This window comes from Sitophilus oryzae, unplaced genomic scaffold, assembly GCF_002938485.1.
Source record: "Sitophilus oryzae breed Bouriz unplaced genomic scaffold, Soryzae_2.0 scaffold_979_pilon_pilon, whole genome shotgun sequence".
NCBI lineage: Eukaryota > Metazoa > Arthropoda > Insecta > Coleoptera > Curculionidae > Sitophilus > Sitophilus oryzae.
The window spans coordinates 111,678-133,327 of NW_022147615.1; the positions used below are offsets into that span (position 1 = coordinate 111,678).

The 21,650-nt window shown below is 33.5% G+C and overlaps 1 protein-coding gene across 1 annotated transcript in view; it reads right to left on the minus strand.

The window, feature by feature from the left end:
• LOC115891192 (homeobox protein caupolican) overlaps window positions 1–21,650 on the minus strand; it is a 62,906-nt gene that overhangs the window by 25,377 nt on the left and 15,879 nt on the right. The window contains exons 2-4 of the mRNA XM_030911603.1: window positions 15,231–15,432; window positions 14,681–14,796; window positions 4,485–4,594 (exon numbers count right to left, since the gene is read on the minus strand). Of these exons, the coding sequence (XP_030767463.1) occupies window positions 4,485–4,594; window positions 14,681–14,796; window positions 15,231–15,432 (428 nt within the window). The remainder of the gene's footprint in view (window positions 1–4,484; window positions 4,595–14,680; window positions 14,797–15,230; window positions 15,433–21,650) is intronic.

Sequence of the window (21,650 nt, forward strand, 5' to 3'; positions counted from 1 at the left end):
TGGTTTTGACTCGCCCTGAGAAACCCACTGCTTTGACTGTTCCTTCGTCTCTGGCGTATTGTGATGGATCCAAGTTTCATCCACGGTTACAAAACGGCACAAAAAGTCCTTCTTATTGTGGTTAAACATTGCCAAACACAGAGAGCTTTCTCATTCCCAAATATTCGTGCAATATATTCTCCACTCATTCACGTGACATGCCCACAGCCTCAGCAATCACGCACACTCTTACCCGTCGATCGTCAATTACCATACCATGGATTTTATCGACCACTTCTGGTGTGGTGACCTCTCTTGGACGGTCTGGACGCTCATCATCAAAAATTATCGTACGACCGCGTTTAAATTCGGCAGGCCAATATTTTATTGTTGATAACGACGCGACGGTGCAGAGTCCCCATACACATCATTCAGTTCAATTTTGATCTCATCGTCCGTTTTCTTTTTTAAAAACAAAAATCTAATCACTGCGCGATATTCGATTTTATTCATTTTTGTAAAAATGCAAAATCTGTTCGCCTTCAATCACTGTCAAGTACAAACTAAGTGACGCAGCTCGCAGAAAATTGGACAGAAGTCACTTGAAAGATAGTTTTTACGAAAAACAATTGCATTTGTTCCTAGCGCCGCCAACTCCTGCCGAGGCCGATTATTTCTCAGCCCAGCCTCGTACTTTAAGCTTAAAAATGTTTACTAGAAGACCTTGTAGTCGAACATTGTTCTTTTTAGAACCTCTTTTAGTGCGAATTATACAAGATAGTAGCCTTAGTACCCGAAAAAACTCATTGCAACTTTATTAGAACATTTTGAACGGGAAAGCGGTAGTAATGGCCCTTTATGTCCCTTAGGTGCTGTTAAAAAGGTGAGTTTTGTTGATGTAAACAATAACTGTTTATATACTTACAATCATTTTATTTTTATTTCATAAAATATTTTAATTCAAAGAAAATATGTAAAGGTGGGCAACGCTGTGCCGGTCAAGCTTAATCACCGTGACTAAAAGTTTATTTGCTATGAAATGTACACTCATATTAAAGGGTTAGTTTTTGCCAACCCTGTTATTTTCTACTCTGGACAAATAAACTAAAATTTAACATAATTCATAAAATATAGAAATTTCAATGCTGTTAAAATGTCTGTGCGTAGGTGGCGCCCTCGTTGATCATTCTACTGAACCAGCTGTCCGCCATTGTGTTTTACCTATGTCGTTTTTCCAAAATACACACTGTAATTAGCGGGAAAAGCTTGGAAACGGTCCAGGACCGGCTTTTCTTTGATTTTCGGCCGCAGGCGGATGATTGATTTGCTCGGTACTGCGGCTTTTGACGCTACAAAAGATTCGTCATCGGAAAATAGTAGGTACCGGTTTTTTTTCGTTTTTCTTGAGTAACCTTTCAGTTTTTATGTGTGTAATTCCTTTCGTTTTAGCTCATTATTCATTTTTGAGATGTTTTAATTATTATCTCTTTGTCAAAAATACGAAAACGCTATACCTACATGAGTTTGTCATAATTTTGTATCGCACTATGAAAAAAAAATAGGCAGTGATTATTAACGTCTTACTACAGTTTTTAAAAAATGAAATAATAAAAAAACTGCCCAGCTACGTCATCACTGAAGTTAAGCGACGGTAGAGCCATAGGAAACACAAGGATAAGTTAACTCAAAATAATTTTACTTTTTCTTACAAATATTTCGGTTTAAAATGATGTTGACTCTCCTGTCGATACACGACACGACATTTCCTTCTGTCAATTTCTTTAATAACTAAACCTTGTTATAAGCTATGTCGTCCGATTTTACCCCCAGTGTCCGCTATTCCTCTCCTAATCCTGCCCTTCTTTTTACTGTGAGCGGGAATAATGACGTCTAGTCCCACAGGTCACTGTTTCAATTACGCCCGGTATAAACCGATGTTTTATTCAGTGAAAGATGACAGTTAGATGAGGGTGTTGGAGAGAAAATCTAAGAGGAGGAGGTTCTCTAGAGGATTATAATCTTGACAACAATAAATTGAGTTGCATTTGGAGTTATTATTTTTAATTTTGATTGTTTTGAATGAATTAGGAACAAAAAAATATACGGACCTGGTCAAATCAAATGTATTAAAGAGAGAAAAAAGTAGGGTCGATAAAATCCATTGCCTGACTATACACTTTCGAATGTAAACATTTTTAGAGCCAAGACAGACATTACAAATACAAATAAAAAAAAATCTCGTGTCGTATCGGTCGGTTTTTCGATGGTTTCGTCCAAATGGCGGGTCGGCGATGCGGAAACGAGCCTTTCCGGCCGCAATTTTTCAAAAGTGATCGATCGACCACCGATGGCGAGGGCGATGGTAAGTCCTTTCCTCGAGACGAACGTGTGTCATTTATTATTTAAGGCTATAATGGGAGTAATGGGAATTGGGGTGACCCTGTCCCATTAGGGGGGACGCGTGGCAAGCAGGGTAGCATTGATATATACGTGGAAAATAAAAAATATGAATTTTTAGAATTTAAGTTAACTAGTTTCGTAATTTTATACACGATGAGTCTTTTCAATTAGTGAAAATATATTTGGGAGTGGTATATTTCAATTCCAGAAATACGTCTAGAATGTTTCTTTTGCGAAAAACATAATTTGATATTTCTGTATTTTTCAAGTACCTACCTATATTTTGGAAAATTTCTTAATTTTGAATAATAATTTGATAATGAGGTAACATAGGTAGTAGATTAAAAAATCCAGTGGTTCTATAAATTTTAGCAAAAAATCATTATTTTCCTAAATTTTCAAAGTAACATCCCAAGCAGCATTTGGACGTCGGGACAACGTTGTGGCGCGCGACCAAACGTCGGGGCGCAACGTCGCGTCGGCACAACCTCGTGCCAACCCTAGTCTGCACTAGTTTGGAGAATAATTTTTGGGTCGAAACGACGTTGGATACCGACGTTGGCTAGAAGCCTAATTTAGTACAAACTGCAACGTTGTTTAAAATCCTAATTCACAGAAATACAAAACTAATATGGCGTCTAAGTCGCGTTTTATCCTATATTGGGATAATTATAGTAAAAATATTATTTTTATGGTTTAGTTAGAGACATATATCAGATGGCAGTGAAGGAAAACAAAACAAAAGTATTTAAGTGTGGAGGATGTTTGAAGATCATATAATTATTGAAACACTTTAACCGACTCTGTAACTCGTTACCCAAGGCAAAAAAGTTAAACGCAAACAACTTTATTGATAAATGTATTGTTTCTACTTTGAAAAATACTAATGGGCATTAAAATTAAAGAAGTTTTAAAAATTTTCTTCAATTTTTTTTTTAGTAAAATGAGAATAATTTATTCGCAGTCGAAAAAATTGTTTCCGCGTGTTTTTTAGGGTCAAATATTTCAAGTTAATGTATTAAAAAAGCAGGAATTGCTATTTTAGGAACGAAACATTTTCTTATTTAACATGGCTGCTTTCACGTTGTTGTTGTGGAGATTAAGATGGAGTAGTTCGAGTAGTCGCATACTGGACTAATAAAGTCGCAGTTCGGCCTTAACAGGTAGTATACTAGTCGCAAGATTGCCTAATTTAGTCATCATAGAGTCTAGCTTGTGCCGCCCTCTATAATCTAAATAAACGAGGGACTGGATAAACTATCGGTAATAAATGTCGATGTATATTTAAATTTTGTCTTTCTTATGTCCCATTTTAATTATTTTTTTTTATAAAAACAAAAACAGCACTGAACTGTCTGACTGAACAGAACAATGAAGTGAAAATTTAAGATTTAAGGTTATGGTTCAATACAGTTGCAAAAAGGTAGTGACTCGACGTCCTACCAATGTAAGAATAAGGAAATCTAAACAACGTTGGAATTAGTAAAACAGACGACGTTTGCATAACGTTGGAATAGGTCCTAAAACTGACGTCGGAAAACTCTATATTGTCCAACGTTGTAACTACGTTGTCCGAATCACCTAAAGATCACTTAAGCAAAAAAGGTTACAAGACAACGTTTATTCGACGTCGCAGAAGCTTTTACTTTGCTGTAGTACTAGTTCAACGTCGGCACAAGGTTATAAAAACGTTTAAATTTATTTTAATATCCAAGGTAGGGAGCTAACTATTTTTTGTAACTAATCCAACGTTGTGTTTAGTAAACATGTGGTCGCATGTCGTGAAAATGCTACTTGGGATAGCTCGTTTATTTTGGACTTATTTGAAAAACGGTAAAGAGAAAATATGTTTCTTATATCGAGATCTACTAGCCCTGAAAATATGTGCACTAATTTAAGACAATTTAAGGAAAATAAATATAGTTGTCGTTCTGTTATACTGTGTGATCGAAAACACGGCGTCTAGTTTACAGCTTTTAAATGACGATCCATATACCCCATCATAATTTTACATTCAAAATTACAGTTTCAAAACTATAGTAGTTTTTTAATCATACGTTATTTATTAGAATTCTTCTAAATTTAATAATAAAAGTGAGACTTACCCATTGAATGGATAGCCAGCAAATGCGGCATCATAGGGGTGGTATACGGAAGGATAAGGCCATCCTGCGGCTCCTGCTGCTAGGTTTTCCTTTAATTCCAATCCTGCAGCCTGCAACAATAACAAAATTAATATTTATCTGTCTTTTCAGAATTATTTAACTATCATTCATTATTTAAAATTTTTGACGCTCTTATTTGAGAAGTATGTAGTAGGTATTTTATTTTGGAAACCACTGTATATTTTTTCCATTATTTCGTTCTGAATTAATTTAATACTAACTAACTAACTATAACTGAATTTAATAGATATTATGTTTTTTAATTATTTTTTTTAAATATAAAATAATTCCAAAAGATCTTCGAAAAATACATACATACAATCATTCGTGGGTTACGCATAAATGTTTTGCACTTATTTAGGGCTCATCCTGTATGATGTCTATTTGATTCTGTATCAATAATTAATAAATAATTCAGAATTGAAAAAATATACCGATCTGGTCATCGAAACTGCTTGGTTTGGATTTTAATGTGTAAGACAGTGATGTAGACAGCTTAATGGTAAATCAAATGTAATAAAAAGAGATAAAAGTTGGGTTGATACATTTCCTCTACGGTATTGCCGGATTTTGCATCAAAATTTCAAGCCGTACAAGTAGGTGTTTATGCAAAATGTTGCATCTAGTGTTGGAACTTTATTTTTCACAATTAGTTACTCATTTTACTCACGCTATAAGCAAAAAAATATAAAAAAGTCTTGGTAGGCGTGAGATTTGAACCACGGACCATTCGCTGACGAAGCGATAGCCTCAGCCACTGACCCACAGGTGCTCTTGCAAAGTGCTTAAGGTTAGGCATTACTTTCCGCCGACATGAACGACGCCACAATATCTATTAACGGCATTTTAGTAGACTACCGTTTAGCGGCTGTTTAAGTGCATCGAATTTAAAAATTGAATTTGAACATCACAGTGTTGGAATTTTTGCTTTGTTTTTATTTTAGAGTTTCATTTTACGTGTATTTTGCGAAAAATCTTGCCTATGACGTTGTGAGATTATTCTTTTACAGAGTAAGGGCAAAAATTCTATGCGACGGAACGTATAAAGTACATGCTTTGTTATAATAAATATTATCTTTTTCAAATAAAAAAAAAATAAAACGAAAATCAGTTTAAATTAAACCTTAATATTATTTTATTTTGATACGACACTGTTTTTGTTTAAAAAATATACTAGATTCGCTGACCGATAAACTGTATAAATCCATTATGGAAAAAAACATCAAAGCAGATATTAATTTAAATCATAACGCTGATCCGATGGTTTTAGTTAATTGCATACACAATTAGCGCTTACGTGGCTATAACACGTTATTAATTAATTGCTATGGTATTTCCCATTAAGAATTCAAACGATTTAAGTATGTAGTACTATAGGCAACGCCCCATTTTTCAAATATTTTCACCTTTTTTTATATTGGTTTATATTTTCTTTGAAGAAATATGCTAACTACGAGCCCTAACAACTATATGTTGGGATAAGGTAATATTTTGGAATTATTGCCCTGATTTTTCAAAATGACTGAAAAACATATGTTTAATTTTTTAAATATAAACATAGCCATATATCCTAAACAACTTGACAATATTTTTATGAATTTGTAAATCAATCCATATTTACAGTAGAGGATTTTGTTCATAAAAGGACAAATTTGCTGACAACTAAATGTTGGGACAAGTATCTTTAAATAATTAATATCATCATAGACGGCTTTGCTATAAACGTCACAAATGTCGCAAACTGTTTACTTCAGCATTGACAGCTTGTAAGTGACTCGATACTTTGAGTAGTGAGATTTACTGTAAGTAATTTTAATTTTTTTAATTTTCAATTTTGTTAATTATTTAATTCCGTGGAAAAGCTACAAATCAAAAACTACGCGAAATTATCATTCGTCAATACAGTACGGAAAAAACAATTCGAAAAATTTCTGATGATTTAAGTATTCCAAAAACCACGGTCTTTAATATAATAAAAAAATACGGCGAATCTGCCAATGTAGACGTTAGAGGTAAAAGTTCGGGAAGGCCAAAAGTTGTATATCAAAGAGATTTACGAAATTTAGTAAAAATTTGCAAGTCTGCGAGAAGAAGTACTCTTCGCGAAGTAACAGTTAAATGGAATACTGTAACTGGTTTAAATATATCAAGAGAATGTTGCCGAAAATATATCCACAAATGCGGTCTGGGGTTTTACAAGGTAAACTTTATTTTGTGTGGATAATCAATTACCTGAAGATTATTGATACAAATTCTTATTTAGGCCAAAGAAAAACCATTATTGACAGAAATTCAAAAGAAAAATCGCTACAATTGGGCAAAATCTAAATTATCGTGGACACAAAATGATTGAAATAAGGTCATATTTAGCGATGAGTCTAAATTTGATGTTTGCGTTGGAGATCATCGAAAACGAATAATACGAAATAAAGCAGAAGCCTTTCATGAAGATTGCTTAAAGAGGGTTGTTAAATTTCCTAAGGGGATAATGGTTTGGGGTTGCATGTCAGCAAGAGGTTTGGGCAAATTAATTTTTATAGATGGCAGTGTTAACGCCCAAAGATATCAACATATACTTGAGACCTCACTTTTGCCTAGTGCTCAAGAATTGTTTCCAAACGAAGACTATATTTTCCAACAAGATGGAGCATCGTGCCATTCAGCAAAATCAACTAAAAATTGGTTCGGTAATAATAATATAAAAGTTCTATCCCATCCTGCAAGTAGTCCGGACCTCAATGTTATAGAAACTGTGTGGCATAAAATGAAGCAATATTTAAGAAACCACCCTCAACGAACAATTTTTGATTTGCGGGCAAAACTGCAGGAAATTTGGGATAATTTTTCTCCTCAAATGTGCCAATCTTTGGTAAATACAATGCCATTAAGAGTTCAGGCAGTTGTTAAGGCGAAAGGTGATGTAACTCCGTATTAAACAAATTTCTTGTTGTGCTGTCCCAATATATAGTTGTCAGCAAATTTGGCTTGATTTTGGCAAAATAAGCTATTATCAAATGTTATTTGTTTGCAAAGTTATAAAAATATAGTAAAATTGTCTAGATCATATTGTAATGTTTAAATTTAGAACAACGACAGGAAAACTCCCAACGAGCAATGGTACATATATTTTGAAACATCCTGCATATGGAATAATATAAAATAAAGGCAATTACACGGTGAAACACCATGAAACATACAGTCCAAGGCAAAATCTACGCAGGTATCTATCTCCTTGCAATAATATGTTGCTCCTCAAACCGTATAGTTTTATTGAAACGTCCCATATAGTCGAACGAGAGGGAAAAAGATAGAAAAAAAAACACTTACGGTTAATGGAAAAACTGACAATGCGAACAGTTTATGGTGCTAATAAAAAGCGGTTATTAAGCGATATATATATGGCGGTTGTGGTCGCTGTAAATATAAACCGCTCGTATATCTTTTAAATAGCGTTTAGTAAGTATATGTTTCCATTAAAGCCGTTTAATGCACTGTTTATACCGCTAAACGCAATAAATATACGCTTTGTAAAAGCGCTGCGATTATTGATTAGGAACACGGAAGCGGTCGAGGATTTCCTCGACGCTTTTCTTTTTTTAATTTTATTTTTTCGCGAGTTTTTTGTCGCTATATTTTGAATAAAATTCAGAGAAAACAAGGAATCATATTCTACAAATAACATATTGGAGGAGAACGGTAGTTTATATCGAAATTAAATTTTGCCAGCTTATGTAGGTTAACTAAAAGGGTTTTATAAAAATATATAGAATTATACAGGGTGTCCCCCAAAAAAATTATACATCAAAGTTTTTTTTTTCTAATAGAACACCCTATATATTAATTGATTTTCGGATTCTAGGAAAAAAATAAAGGTAAGTTTTATTAAAGAAGCATATACCCAAAATCTAAGGATTTTGACATATTACACTTTTTGTGAAAATGAAGAGTAAATTTTAAATTTCGATAACAGCTACCTAAATTATGGTTGACCTTGTATAACCTGATATTTAATTACAGTAACCATTGTATATTAAACCAAACTGAAATTTGACCCAAAAAGTTATACAGGGTGAGACAAAATTAATAATGAACATTAATTACATTTAATCACCTTTAAAAGCAAGTTACTCCTTTATTTTAAATGGAACACCCAGTATATTTTTCCGGTGTTCAATGGGAAATTTATATATCTTCAAAATATTATTAAGGTTGCCTACCTCTCAGGCAAAGATTTTCCTAGATATTTTAATTTTTATGGTTTTGCGTCAACAGATCTTCATTATTTGAAAAAATCTAGGAGGCGGGGGTGGCTGTGTGATATACCTTTTGTTAATTTAACAAAAATTAAAGATTGTAGAGTAAAATAGTCAACGGTAGTAAAAAGACACACGTTTAAAACATATTTTAATTATTACAGAATTAAAACTAGATATAAACCTATAATTATGTGACAAAAATTAGCTAGATGAAAACAAATGCTTAAAATGCTTCTTTTCCTGTTAACTGCATAAAATGATTGCCTTTTCAAAAGGATCTTTTCATTTTAAAAGGGCATACATATGTCGACTTCTATATCGAAAAGCAGCTACAATAATTTCTCTCATGTTATCGACAACAGTTGGTCGAGTTTTGTAAACACTGTCTTTAACATATCTCCATAAAAAAACCCAGACTAGATAAAATCAGGAGCAATTAGGTATTCTATTAATTGGTGAATGCACACTACATTCACCAACTAATAGAATCATATATTATGAATTCTCTCTGATGTAGGATAAGTTTACATTTTCGGCAAATTTGTGAGGATTTTTTTTAACTCACACAAAATGATAACTAATTGTTAAAGTTGGACTAATTAGACAGCTCATCAGTTCATTTCGCTGTTAAAAATTAACCAAAGCATGTATTGTCATAAATTCAATGTTTTTTTTGCCTCTCTGAGTGTAGATATACTAATACCAATAAAATGGTAATATTATTTCACAACAATTTCAACAAGAACAAGAAAAAGTATATACACATAATATGCACTACTGGCATATAATGCTATTGAGATTAAAGTGTGTTTCAAGACCTCTATTCACTTACTTATAGTTAATGTTATTCGCAGCGGCATTTTAATTCTAATCTTTTATGTGTGTACGCCGACATATACGAGAGTATACGGCGTTTGTGTGATAATATTTTCTAATATATTCATGTTTGTATTTTAATCTCGCGTGATTCGAACGCGCTACCGTTGAAATTTCCCACTTCCTGCTTTTCCAGGGCCGCACCACCTTAGTTTTCTCGATAATAAATTAAAAATAGGATATTCCCATTAAAAAATATATGTTATATCCGTAACACTTTTTTCAACTGCCCTGTATACTATACAGTAGTGATGTGTCCAGGTGCGGATCGTGAATTTGTGGGGCCCTAGGCTGAAACTACTTAGAGGCCTACATAAGTACTCAACTAATAGCCATATCAAAAAACTGTTTCTATAGTGATATATTATTATTCTTCTTCTTTACGTGCCGTCTCTTTCGTGGAGGTTGGCGATCACATTGGCAAAATCTTCACGATTCTCGGCTTTCCTTATGAGTTCTTCAAAAGTTAGGTGAGTCCAGTTTCTGATGTTTCTCAACCAAGATAGTTTCTTCCTGCCGAGACCTCTCTTTCCTTCAATCTTACCCTTAACTATCAATTGTAAGACGTGGTACGTTTTTTTTTTATTTTTATTATATTGAGCAATTCTCTTTCTCTGCCTATTCTGCTGTAGACTTCGGTATTTGTGATATGTGGATTTAAGTAACATAAATGTTACTTAAATCTACGCAAGTATTAATTGTACAAAAGGCGAACTTATTGCTGTGGTAGCAATCTCTTCCAGACAAACTTTGGGTGAGAGAGAAACCGAAATAGTGATATTTTATAAGAATATAAAAAAACGATAAAACAGTTTTATTTATTTATTTATTATGAATTAGTAAAATAAATTGATAGGTTGTAGTCACAGAAATTGACAGTTATTTGGTCATCACATTCCAAGTCTTTTGTTAGATCACAATTTATGGAAAGAATTGATAAATTATTTAGTCGATGATTCGACATTGTTGTCCTATATTTATTTTCTACATAGGACATCTTGGAGAAGGAGCGTTCTGCTTCACAGCTAGTGATTGGCAATGTTAAAAAAATCTTTAAAATGGTATAGCAGTTAGGGAACACGTTAATAAGTTTATTTTCATACATGAGCATAAAAATGTCACTGCAAGAGGTGTAAGACTCAGACATAGATTGGAGTAAGTACGATTTTAATTGAATGCACTCATTCACTAAATGCTCGTCTACGTCATCGGGATAGTAATCAATAATATGACGTGCAATTTCCAAATCTATGTTTTCGATATTTTTGTCTTGCAAATCCATTAAAAATTTGAATTTTTTGCTATATGTCTCATAGACTTGTCTCCTTTTATTTAAATCCATAATCAGCTTATCCAACGCAACTTTTAACGTGTCTCTTTAAATCTTTCTGCGCCGTATACTGAGAATTCACCTGTAGACTTATCTGAAAATTTTGGGATAATGCGTCTCTTGTTTATGTAATTGTAGTCTATTATTACACTAGTACTTAATTTTTTAGCTTTTTCGTCGTATTCCTGTAACATTTGATCTGATTGATGTCGTATGTTGCTCACAAAGTCTTTTAAAGAAACAATTAACTTGTTGCCTTCACAAATGTCTAAACCAGGGCTCTGTATTTTTTTATTAACTAAATGAAATCTCTCCAAAACTTCTTCCCAAAAGATAATCAAAATTGCAGTCTCGAGTTTCGCCATTTTATTGAATAAATTTCGTGCCTCTTTCCGGAAATCAACTTTCTCAACCTCATTTTCGCTGAAACTTTTGAAAATTTTCATAATGTCATCATAATTATTTTTTAAGGCTTTGACAGCATCATAGTGGCAAGGCCATCTTGTCTGGCTTAAACTTTTTAACCTGAATTTTAATTTTATTTCACGATTCAACAGTTCCCACCTATGGGTCTATTGTTTTTCGCGGGGCCCTGGGCTGCAGCCCAAACAGCCCGTAGGTAGATCCGGCCCTGGATGTGTCGGTATTTGAGTAACGCGATTTTGGAGCGGTATTTTTTTGTAACGTCGTGTCGCGCTTTACAACGAATCAACAGTCTCGTGGCAGGCTTGCGTCAAAAATTGGATAGAAAATGTCGCGCTCTTGTCTTGCTCTCGTCTCGCGCTCGGCTCATCAAGTGTGGACACACCATAACTTATATACACTTGTAACACCGGAGGTAAACTGTGTCCCCTCTTCTTGAGTTATAACTTATCATACATTCTTAGAGCACTCAATGATAAGGTATTCTGGAGTTTCCCCATTCATCCCACAAAATTCGTCGTTATGTCTTAGCTTCAATCAACTGAAGTGTACAGGGTGGCCGAAATTGGTCTGTTTTAACAGAGAAAACCTATTTCCCGACTAGATAGAGCAAAACCAACGTAGATGTCATGGGTTCGATTTCTGAGACACGTTTAATGGAGTAAACCGCCTGTTGATATTTTCACTGCCAACTGAGATACGGGGTCTTTTTGAATTTTTTACCATTTTGAAAATAGCTCATAACTTTTTTATTTCGCAGAATAAGAAAATTCTGTAACATCGTTCTTAAGGCACTTTTTTAAGCACAATCCAGTGGCGTAGTCAGTTTTTTTCTATGCTTGCTCTTTTTGTCAGAAATAATAAAAAACATAATTTTTTAAATGGAAATCATAGTTGGCTATGAATTTGAAAAAATGCTGGCGTTTAACCCTTTCCAACAATATAAAGTTATAGGTATCTATTTCTAAGAATGAGAGAAATATAAGGTTTTTTATCTTTATATCGACGCAGGCTTTGATTTTGTGTTGACCTATTTGTCTAATTATTTAATATTCTATATTATTATTTATCTGCATAATTAAAGACTTTTGAAAAGGTAAATTAACATTCTATTATCGGTAGTAATGGTAGTTATTAGTATTAGGAATTACAACTGAAATCGGTACAATAAACAAAGAACAAAACTAAAAAACTTAGTTTTTGAGTGACGAATATAGTTCTAAAAAAAATGAAAGATGTTCAAACTGAGCACCTCCTTGCTGAATACACAATAAACATCTTTTAAAATAATAGAAAATTAAATTGTGATAAAAAATAATTAGGCAATTGATCAACACAAAACCAAGGCCCGCTTCGTCACAAAGATAAAAAACCTAATATTTCTATCATTCTTAGTATATAAATACTCTAGAGTAATATAAATACATATAACTTTATATCGTTGGAAAGGGTTAAACGCCAGCATTTTTTTAAGTTCATAGCCAACTATGATTTCCATTTAAAAAATCATATTTTTTATTATTTCTGTCAGGAAGAGCAAGTATAGAAAAAAGCTGACTACGGCACTAGATTGTGCTTAAAAAAGTGCCTTAAGAACGTTTTTACAAAATTTTATTATTCCGCGAAATACAAAAGTTACGGGCAATTTTCCAAATGGTTTTCACTTGGGAAGCAGAAACCAACTGTTGATATTAGTAGGTACATATTTTGAAGTTCACATCTGGTACGTGTTACTCATTTTTAACCTTTTTTTAATGTAACTAAATAAAATAATTATCATCATAATCCTTGCTTCATTGCTTCATCTAAGCGTTTTAATAGAATTATAAAAAAAGATAACTTAAGTCCGTCCCTGTTAAAAATCATCCTACATTTTTTCTTTTTTTAATTTCGTCGCTAACACGGTCTCAAACAATGAGCCATTGTAATAGGAAATCTCAACAGATTGGTGTTATATATGTATAAGCAACAACGGCAGCATTAAAAACATCTACGTATATTGTTACACGGTATTTTTTAAACAATGCCACCAGAAAAACAACAAACAATTCTCCGTATAATAGATATTATTTTATAAACAACGCTCGTTAAATAATAAGTCGAACAATTAGTTAATTGGAGAAAGATATAATTGAAATTGAACGTATTGTTGATTGTAATTAATAATAACAGTTTTTTTTTGGTTTGTTCCCAATCCCAGATCAGGAATATAAGAATGGTTTTTATCATATTTTATGTCATACAAAGTTATCTTACTGCTTGCTCGTTTAGGTTTTGTGAGAAAAGTTGCAAATTGGTTGGAGAGAGCCGTTCGATATTTATTGGGACTGAATAGTAGAAGTCACTGCAAGAATTTCAAAATACTGACTCTTCCTTCTTTATTCATTTTTGAATCCGTTTGCTTAATCCGCAAGCACATATCTGCAATTCCCGAAAGGCCATTTTAAATTTAATTAAATTTTTTTGAATTGTATGATTTGTATTGTGTATTTTTTGTTGTTTGTGTTTTTTGTGCTTTTGTTTGTTTTGTGAGTGCTTTGTCGATGAAGCTGTTTTGGCTTTTTGCACAATAAAGCGTTGTTTGTTAGGTTAGGTTAGGATTAGTGAGACTTAGAATTAAAGTAGATATTTAAAATGGCACAACAAACATTAATTTAAAATACGTTGAAGAAGCAGCCGACACCCTATGCATACAACTCGGTAATAAAGCATTCTAAACAAAATTCCATGCTCTTAACAGGCCAGTTTAAAGCAGAAGAACCTGTCTGTTTAACTAAGCGTCATAAATCATCCTCTTCTCTACACAGAGAATTTTTATTATTTTTTCTGTTTGTTTTAATTCACCATAAGCAAAGAAAGGCTACCCGTCCACCTACACGATCCGCGAATCGCACTTAAAAACATAAACACGCTGAGCCTATATCTGTGTCTGTCTCTATCGCACGTCCAGGTGTAGGTCTGCGTTTGTTTCACTCGCTCGCGTTGCTCGGATGAGGAACGAGGATCATAAATCAGGATCGGAGAGGTCGAGAGACCGACTGACCGTATGTATAACTTCATTAAGCTTTGTTAAATTAATCACGAGCGGTTGTTGGTAACAAAGAGCTCGACAGCTCCTTTTCGAGGCGGGGGTGGTACCAAGTAAGTGATTACGGCTTTATATCACGTGGATTATTACCTTTACCGATTATGCACATATTTTTAATACACTTGCCCATTTCTATACCCCTCAATTGTGGATTATTACTTACGGTGGTGGTGTAGAATGGGGCTTGGTCAGCTCCCAGAGCTGGAAAATAAGCTGCCATTCCTTCGGGATAGGGTGCGCTGTACATACTTAAAGCTGGCAACCCTGGAACGCCTGCACCTGAAGCAAAAAGAACATACATTTTATTGATTCCTATAAAAATGTATACCATGTTGTATATTATTTTTGTTATTAGTTTTGTTGGTTATTATCTTATTTTATAACTTTTGTAGAAAGTCATATATTAACGGTAACATTTATATATGATGAAAGTCTATAACTAGTAACATTGTCATCTCGCCGCTCGAAAAACTACACTTTGTTTTATGTTATTATGACCTTTTTAATGATAAAATATATTTTTTTGCCTTTCCTGTAGTTGCCGTCTAAGAAATTGCGTCGTTGTTCTTACAAAAAGGAGAATATGATCCGTAAAATCATATATAAATGGTATAACATTTATATATGACTCGTTAAGTCATATATAAATGCCGTTCCATTTATATATGATCCAAATCGATTTAAAAATATTAGATTTGGATTTCCTCTCTCACCTGCTAATCTCTGGTAGCCGAGCAGCTCGTACTGACAGGAACATACAGTCTGTCCGGTAATGGGGTCGGTAAAAATGGGACGACCGGTATCACAGCATCTTTGGGCGGCCGAGGGCGGCGTGCCGGGGGTGGGGGCCGATGACGTCACAGCCATGCCTGAGGGTGGTGGGGTGGATTGGGAAGGTCCCGACGATACTGCGCTCTGCAAAAAAATAGACAATTTTTTTAAATGTTTATTAAAAATTTTAATGTTTATAATTTATGTTTCTTTTTATTTCTGTTATGTTTTGTAATAAAAGTATGCGAAAGAAAAAAAACACCCTGTGTGAATTCATAAACTCTATATGGCAGTATAAACAGCCGAAATGAGTAATAAATAATTTTATCGAGCATTTTTACTGGGTATTTACCGTCGGAGACATTTAAGGTTATGAGGTTATTAAAACTGATTTTTCTACCTCTCGTTTGCTCACCAGAGGGCGCAGATAATATGCTTGAAGTGCGTGTATAACCTTCAATTGATTTCAGATTTTGCATGAAATGTTGTTCATATATACAAATTTGTGTGAAATAGCCCTCTTCCTATAAATTCTTTAAATATGTACCTACAATAGACCCGGAAAGACCATTTCCAAAGGAATTTTCATTTCGCAACGATATACTTCTTTTAGAGACAACCCTGTATACACCGTGTCACAAAAAACTTGTACCAATTAAGCAGTACAGGACCGCAGGCATCGCAACAACAAACGACTCGACACAGAGACTTTTTTTTCAAACGTCCCTGTAATTTATGCGCATCCCTGTATAAATCGAATGATTAACATTGATTAGTACGACACAAGCGCGGCGGCCGGTAAAAAATTACAGGGATCTTTTTAATTTCGTCCGCTGTCGTAATTTACGATCTATTCTGTGACGACAGTTTATAGAGTGGAACTGGGCAAACACCATGAATTATGTATGGTTCCGAGTGTTTCTGTACCATGTCAGGAGGTAGTACTTGTCTTGGATGTTATTTGAAAGAAAAAAGAGGTTGTAATTGTGAAAAAAATGGTCTTCTACAGTGACGGTACCTTGACCTACAATCTGAAACATATCTACATATTCATAATTAAATAAGGTTGTCTGTTTTCATGTTTTTTTTTGTGTAAAACTTGAATTTCATGCATCCGTTATCCGACGACACGATGATACAATATTAATTTTACTGGTTGAATTGGTTAGAAAATAAGAATCCGTTCATCGGATATACAATTTGCTTGTGATCCGTGTCATTTTATATTTTCATTTCCATAACGATTTCGCTGTCTTCATATAGTCTGAGAGCTAACAACGTTTTCGAGAGAGAATTTTAAGAAAGCTGGTTCTTTAATCCTTTGCTATGCTCTTCTGAAGAGAGTGTGGACCGTCTGACTGCCGGTAGACGTTGCGTTCACTACTGCGCATCATATCTGTATTCAACATCAGTTCAGACTACTGCGCATCACAAATTCGCCCTGTATTTCAGGAACTGAGGAGACTAGGACAAATCTATGTGTAGCATATTTAGTTTCACAAAAAATTAGCAAAGTAGTGTGAAAATCGCATCATCGTATCTCTATTCATAAACGAGATATCCCATAAAACACACGAAAATGGGATACCCCGTACAGATGTAATGCGCAGTAGTCTACCGGCAGACATACGGCACGCACTTTGGTAAGGAGAGCATAGTAAAAGCCTTGTTTATATATTCTTAAAGTTGATCAACCGACTAGACAAAATGTGCTGCCAACTGGAGGACAAATCGTGAACCTTTCGGGGCGGAGTCAAAAATATCGATTATTTTCGTTATTTTCCTCAGAGTAATGTAATAAAATAGCACCGGGTTTCTGCGAACTTTAATAGTGATCAGTTGATTAAGAAATTTAAACGAAACTTTTATTTTATTGTAAATTGTGGATTATTTTTGCCTGTTATTTTAAGAATTCTAAACCGTATTAACAAAGAAATTATTATTTTGATATGTTGGTACATTATTTATAATTTATGATAATGCTAATTGGCTGTTAATTAATATTTAAAAAAAAGTTACATACCTATTTTAATTTGATTTAATGCAGGTTTATAAAAGAATCATTTCATTTTTTTTAAAACATAAAACTTTTTACATTTTTGGTGCCAACTAACTGGCATGGTATTATTGGTATGGAAATTAGCCAAGAAAGAAAAGAATTGGCTATAACTTGTAATTTTTCGAAAAAAACATATTATACCTATATCGCTGAAAAGCTTAAAAAATGACGCTTTTTATGAAGTCATGGCCAACTATGGTTTCCATTTAAAAAAAACATAATGTTTGTGTCATATGTCAAAAATGACATGCTTTAGGAAAAAAAAACAGAAAACACAAACTCATTAGGTATGTGATTATCTACAACTTTTATCTGAAACTTTTTGTCTAAAATACCGTATGATCGAATAAAAATGGCGTGAGCGATGGCTATGAAATGACAATCGATGATATTTCCCATATAATTTTACATATAAAATGACAGCGATCTTCATTTCATAGCCATCGTTGACGCCGTTTTTATTCGATCATACGGTAGATTATAATGGAATTAGAGACAAGTTTTAAAATAGCCAAAATTTGTTTTTCTCGAAATATCTAGTAAGCCTTGAACTTCTCCGAAAAATCCGAAAGGCGCATATTTATGATCCCACAAAACTGCAATTATTCTTTCCCCATTTAACCGACTCTCTATCTCCAGTAGTTTCCGAGATACCCATAGAGAACATCGATCGTAGGAAACTCTGTATAGTATTTAGAAACTAATAGAAACTAACTGTATTATTATTTGACTAGATTAATTTGATTAATAAGACTCGATTAATTTAATTTAAAATAAATTTGATCAGATTTTTTTTTCGTATATTCTACTACCAGAAAACCAAAATTATATTATGATAACGCACTTTTCAACGAAGTTGAAGGAATATATAGTGTATCTATCACAATACTTAATAGAATTATTACAATTAGAAGAAAAACAAAAAGAAAAAATACCCAAATACCTCATCTACAAAATAAACTAATATAATATCTGATAAAAACACTACACAACTACTTCTTGTATTCTATCCTGAAAAAATTATCAAACTTACTAATTAATCAAACAAAAAGAAAAAATAACCAAATTATACCTTCACCTACTACTTAACTACAAAATAATAAACTATAAACACACTACTAAACTATTTCTGGTATTCTACACTAAACATTATAATTAAACTTAATAAAATTAATCTAATTTTACACTACAACCACTACAACTACAAAGAAATAAGAACGAAAAAGAAAGAAATTTTTTAAAACTAGAAGAAACAGAACTTCGATACGTGCGACCAGTATAATAAATCAAGCGGACAAAGAATAGAAAATACTTTAAAAATGTGCATTCCAGAAAGAAAAATATCTCGAAAATTACCTAAACAAACATTTTTTTTTATCAGTGAAAAGCATCAGCCTCGTCGGCCTTGCGGAATTTGTCGGGTATTTACAATGGTCTAATTGTATAATTACCAGCTTTTATAGCATATCTAATAGACAAAAAGTATCTGGTCGATTAGTAACCAATTAGCACAGTCCGAAAATTATCGATTTTTATTTTCTCTGTTTTTATTGGTCGCTTCAAAATTCAGAGTAACAAAAAATATTTTTCTGTAGTAAAAGACTGTGAAATACGCCCCGCCATCTGGTACTTTACATCCATAAACGTCTTAGGTTGAGCTACTTTAAAAATTCATATACAAGGGTAAAAGATATATTAAAGAACCAGTTTTCGTAAAATTCTCGTTTTCCCGACGGTGCTAGCTCTTGTACTATTATCTTTTTATTAAGGTTAGATTGAATTTGTCAAAAAAGTGTCACAACGTCCGTTATCGTACGATCTATTTCTGTTGATGGGCTGGAGTAAAAAATTTACGGATGAAAAGTGGCGCGAAAACTCTATGACCAATTAGAGCGCCATCAGACCATCGAATCAACGGATAACGGACCCATGAAAATCAATCTTAACACTGATGACATACATCACAAGCACATAAAAGAGGTAGCCTATGCTCTGTGTAGAGTACGACACTGTAAGAAGAAGAATAAACTTATTAACTTAATCATTAAAATTGTCCTCCGCCTATACTGACTGAACAATCTTTTCCCGCATCAGCAGGCTTATATACGTATTTCTTTCTACTCAACGTATCTTCTTTGTCTCATTCTGGGCACACCGGTTCCCGCCAGCCTCACACTACAGTGCCCTAAATAAATAATTCGATTTAACAGTCGGCTAGGTCCCTAAAACACACCTCTCGAGCCCTTCCTTCATAAGACTACTCCAAAATGGTTCTTGAGCGCCGTGAAAATAAGGCCTAAGAAGAATGGTAATGGCTGATAAATAGGCGTTGCTAAGTGTCAAGGCAGTTGAAGCTGAGAGAATGAAAGATTAAGGCATTTCCGTCTTATTAAAATAGGTAATTTTGTCTTTCGTGTGAGTTATTATACTTTTGTTAATGTTAGGTGGTAACTGTATCTTTGTGAAGAAATCTCAACAAAATTTACAAAAAGAAAAATGATGAAATGAACAAATATGAATGAAATGAAAAATGAACGAATATTTTCAAATAGAACTCAAATGTCAAAATGACAGCAAGTTCACACCTTTCTCAAGCTGTAGCCAATAGCATCAAACCGTTGCTGTTGTGTTGAAGCGGTGACACCTTTACTTCGAGGGCTTAAAACTGAAAAAGGGCACCAAAGCAAGGGAAGTTTGTTTACAAAGGAATTAAGCGGATTTACACAACTGGGAGGGATTCTTCACACCTTTCATACAGTAAAGAGAGACGACGTTTGTACACGGTGAATCATAAACAGATAGATTGTGTAAGGACAAGTCTACGAAGGTTTTTATGATGTTTGATCATTAACAGATGATGAAAAAGACTGCTATTTTAAAGTAATTTGTATCTCTATCATATTTTTTGTTTTTAGTTTTGAAATTCTTTAAAGTGTATTTACTTATTTCTTTAGAGGCTAGTAGCCATCTATATTCAGGCAGTTATTAGCGATTTCGCTATTTAATTGAGGACATGGCTGGTATAATAGCGATAGAAAAGAATGTCAATTACGATTTCCAACTCCTTAACTGGTCGCAATGGCGGCAAATTAATCATGTAAAACGGCCGTATATTACTTAGGTGTAAGTGGACTAACAACTGTTTGCCAACGAAGTTTTTGATTTATACACGGTAATTCGTTGAAATAAATTAAATAAATTATTCTCTGTACTGTAGTATAGGAAAAATAAGATCAAATTCTTGCATGTGTAGTTTATATATTTGATTTTCTGCTGGTTGAGATTTATGTGACAGTTCAAGAGAAATTGGGTAACTTTAATCTAAACAACTGTTCCAAATTATAACGTTTTTTTTAAAGTGAAAAAAAATGTGAAAATTACTGTAAATCACTATAAATAATGAACAAAACATGTAAACAAAAACAGACCACACGAATTGTTGGTTAGGTTCAAAATTTCTTCTCTTCTGAAATAAGTTTTAAGGAGCGTTGACATTATTAGGCATTTGCATAAAAGTGTGTATTTTAGGTGGTATTCCATAAAATTTGCAGGCTATTAAGGAAACATAAAATGTACAGATTACAGAAATAATTTGAAAATCAAACGGTTGTTTGTGTTCAGCGTTTTTTGTAATTGCTGTAACTTCCTGTAGCTAGTTTCAGCAAGTTTCACCTTCTCTAGGCCTTCTTTCTTTGAATTGAGAGTTACTGAGTTGATCGTTTTAAAAGCTGCTTGACCATCGGATAAGATGGGTATTTCTTATTTCCGATAGTTCCTATCTAAGATAAGTAGGTACGTATCTTTCGAAAGCATATCCCTATCATTTGTCTGAGTTATTTAGCGACTTTTTTTATGGCGTTTATTGAAAAGAGTAGTGCTATTTGGCAGTTTTATGGCCGAATATCGAAATAAATACGAACCATTTCCGATTAATATATATTAGATTATATTTCTATCGCTTGCAGAGAGCGTATAAAAGCGCAATAAAAACGCGTATAAATCAATTATTTACAAATAGAACAAAACGGCAATCGTAAATATATATACCAACGATAAATTCCGAATATTTATACATCGTAACGGGTTATTACGCTATTTCGCGCGTAATAAATCGTATTTTTATTTGGTTTAGTCGACGATGCGACGATATTTCATCTTATTCGACCGATAGATAGCTTTAGCTCTATTCACTTTATATTTATATCCGATTGAAAAGTGTCGATATTCTCTTCTCGGACAGAATATTCTCAAAAAACAATAAAAGAATCGTCTATACATACATACATACATACATACTCCCCAG